Source organism: Arachis ipaensis, chromosome B09 (assembly GCF_000816755.2).
Source record: "Arachis ipaensis cultivar K30076 chromosome B09, Araip1.1, whole genome shotgun sequence".
NCBI classification, from domain to species: Eukaryota; Viridiplantae; Streptophyta; class Magnoliopsida; order Fabales; family Fabaceae; genus Arachis; species Arachis ipaensis.
Window position 1 is genome coordinate 105,699,663 of NC_029793.2, and position 3,601 is coordinate 105,703,263.

At 43.6% G+C, this 3,601-nt stretch overlaps 1 protein-coding gene across 1 annotated transcript; it reads left to right on the forward strand.

The window, feature by feature from the left end:
• On the forward strand, positions 2,484–3,365 carry LOC107615734. The gene has a single exon (XM_016317771.1). The coding sequence runs from the start codon at positions 2,484–2,486 to the stop codon at positions 3,363–3,365; it is 882 nt and encodes a 293-aa protein (XP_016173257.1).

Consider the following 3,601-nt stretch of genomic DNA (forward strand, 5'->3'; position numbering starts at 1 on the left):
CTATTCATCTGTCGGTTCTCGATCATGCTGGAATAGGATTCACCCTCCTTTTGCGTCTGTCACTAACGCCCCGCAATCGCGTGTTTGGAGCTCGTCACAGTCATTCATTCATTGAATCCTACTCAGAATACCACAGACAAGGTTTAGACCTTCCAGATTCTCTTGAATGCCGCCATCATTCTAGCTTACACCACGAAGATTCTGGTTAGGAGATCTAAGAGATACTCATTCAGTCTAAGGTAGAACGAAAGTGGTTGTCAGGCACGCGTTCATAGGGAATGATGATGATTGTCACGTTCATCACATTTAGATTGAAGTACGAATGAATATCTTAGAAGCGAAACAAGATGAATTGAATAGAAAACAGTAGTACTTTGCATTAATCTTTGAGGAACAGCAGAGCTCCACACCTTAATCTATGGAGTGTAGAAACTCTACCGTTAAAAATACATAAGTGAAAGTCCAGGCCTGGCCGAATGGCCAGCCCCTCTTGATCTAAGAACCAGGCGTCCAAAGATGGTCAAAAAGACGTCCCATACAATAGTAAAAGGTCCTATTTATAATAAACTAGCTACTAGGGTTTACATGAGTAAGTAATTGATGCATAAATCCACTTCTGGGGTCCACTTGGTGTGTGCTTGGGCTGAGCTTGAGTATTTCACGTGTAGAGGTCCTTCTTGGAGTTGAACGCCAGCTTTTGTGCCAATTTGGGCGTTCAACTCTGGTTTTGGCTCCTTTTCTGGCGCTGGACGCCAGATTTGGGCAGAAAGCTGGCGTTGAACGCCAGTTTACATCATCTATTCTTGACCAAAGTATAGACTATTATATATTTCTGGAAAGCCCTGGATGTCTACTTTCCAACGCAATTGGAAGCGCACCATTTCGAGTTCTGTAGCTCCAGAAAATCCACTTTGAGTGCAAGGAGGTAAGAATCCAACAGCATCAGCAGTCCTTCTTCAACCTCTAAATCTGATTTCTGCTCAAGTCCCTCAATTTCAGCCAGAAAATACCTGAAATCACAAAAAAAACACACAAACTCATAGTAAAGTCCAGAAATGTGAATTTAACATAAAAACTAATGAAAACATCCCTAAAAGTAACTAGATCCTACTAAAAATATACTAAAAACAATGCCAAAAAGCGTATAAATTATCCGCTCATCAGGCGCATACAAAGCACTTCTGACTTTTGACAGTGTTCGGCGTGCTGACGACGCTTACACGTTTAACATGAATAGCCTCTTACAGTTGTTCCATAGAGTGTGGCGATGGGAGAAGTCGGAACATAGTGAAACTCGAAGGGTGTGGCTGGAATGCTTTGGGGTCCCATTGCACGCTTGGTCAGTTAACACTTTTAGAATGATAGGAGCCCAATGGAGGTGAAGTAGTTGGATGTGCCAGAGAAACGGATGGTGAAGGAGGAATGGAGAGGTTTGAGGGAGCTACAGTTTACAGATAAATTGAAGGCGCTGACAGGTCCACTAGGAAGATGGCATAAGGCAAATTTTGGTGAGATAGATAAGAAGATTATAAAGTTTGAGGAAGAGATCAAGAGGACTGATGATATGGTTAGCAATGGAGTATATGATGGAACACTGGAGGCTAGAAGAAAGGCGTCGGTTAAGTGTTGTGGGCGATGGTATGTGAGAAAAGAAGTACATTGGAAGCAGATGTCGCGGTCTCGGCACGTGAATGATATGGACAAAAATACAAGATACTTCCACAATATAGCTTCAGTAAGAAGGCGGAACAATAGGATTGATACTCTGGTTATCAACGGCAGGCTGGTTCAGAATCAGGCTAGAATAAAGGTTGCTATCAGAGAGTTTTATAAGGATTTATATCATCAGGAAGACTCTCCTATTATGGGTTTCAGAGATGGTCTGGTGGTTCAAATAGGTGAGGAGGATGCTATGGCTCTAGAAGTAATGCTGTCGGCCGAGGAGATCAGAGAGACTGTGTGGGACTGTGAGTCATCCAAGGCACCAGGATGTGACGGATACAACATGAACTTCATCAAGAAATGTTGGGATGAGATTGGTTCTGAATTCACGACTGCAGTGATGGGGTTTTTCCAGACAGCCAAGCTACCGGCGGATGCCAATATCACTTGGGTGACGTTGGCACCTAAATTCATAGGTGCGAAGGAGATTAAAGACTTGCGACCTATTAGTATGGTGTGGTGTGTGTATAAGGTTATTTCGAAGGTGCTAGTTAGGAGGATGAGATCAGTGATGCCAGCATTAGTAGGAGAGACCCAGAGTGTGTTTGTACAGGAAAGGAAAATCCATGACGGGACGCTTATTGCATGTGAAACAGTTAACTGGCTTAAACTGAGGAAAAAAGGGGGCTGCCCTAATCAAGCTTGACTTCCAAAAAGCATATGACAGGGTCAAGTGGAGCTTTGTGAACAGTGTGCTGCAGAGGATGGGATCTGGGCATAAATAGAGAGCATGGGTTATGGAGTGTGTAGCTACTGCGTCTATGTCGATGCTGATAAACGGCTCGCCGTCTAAGCCTTTCAAGATGGAAAGAGGTTTGAGACAAGGTGACCCACTATCTCTGTTCTTGTTTGTACTGGTTGTGGATGTGCTGCATCGAATGATTGGAGAGGCAGTGAGGAATGGTCATATATCTCCTTTGCTGGTTGGTAGAGATAGTGTAGCGTTGTCACACCTTCAGTTTGCTGATGACACTATTCTCTTTTGCCCACCAGAAGAGGAGACTATTAAGAATTACAAGAGGCTTCTGCGATGCTTCGAGTTGATGTCAGGCCTGAGTATCAATTTTGATAAGTCCAGCCTGATTCCAATTAATTGTGAGGAGCAATGGGTCGAGCGTATGTGTAACTTGCTGGATTGTAAAGGGGATGCCCTTCTAGTTAAATACCTTGGAATCTCTCTAGGAGCTAATCTGATGTTGGTGAAGACATGGAAGCCTATAATAGAAAAGGTAGAGGAGAAACTCAGCTTGTGGAAAGCTAAGGTGCTAAACAAAGCTGGGAAGTTGGTGCTTATCAAATCAGTGTTGAACAGTCTGCCAGTATACTATTTGAGCTTGTTCAAGATGCCGAAAGCTATTGCTGAAAAATTGATTTCGCTACAGAGAAGATTCATGTGGAGTTCAGAAGAGGGTAGGACTGGTATGGCATTAGTAAGGTGGGAAGTGGTGCAGGCGCCGAAGAAATTAGGTGAGCTGGGAGTTGGGGATGCTATGGTTCGTAACACAGCACTGTTGTTTAAGTGGTGGTGGCGATTTGCAAAGGAAGAGTGCCCACTGTGGAAAAAGGTCGTATGTTCTTGCCATAATCTAAATCCCTATGAGCTACTGTCGACTCAAGAACTGCCTACTAGAGAAGGACCATAGAAGGATATTTGCCAGTTACAAATCATGAATCAACATTTAAGGGATAAGATGGTTGCAGGCCTGTCCATGGAGGTTGGTGATGGGCGTCTGACTCGATTTTGGAAAGATGTATGGTTGCTTGGTAGATCTCTGAAGGATTTTTCCTGAGGCTTTTCTCTGTTTCAAACCAATGTGGATCTGTTATAGGGAAGTGCGGGTTTTGGGATGGGTTTGAGTAGATTTGGAACTTTCAATGG

Coding starts and splice junctions, on each gene's coding strand:
- LOC107615734 (XM_016317771.1), top strand. CDS start 2,484: ATGTCGATGCTGATAAACGGCTCGCCGTCTAAGCCTTTCAAGATGGAA.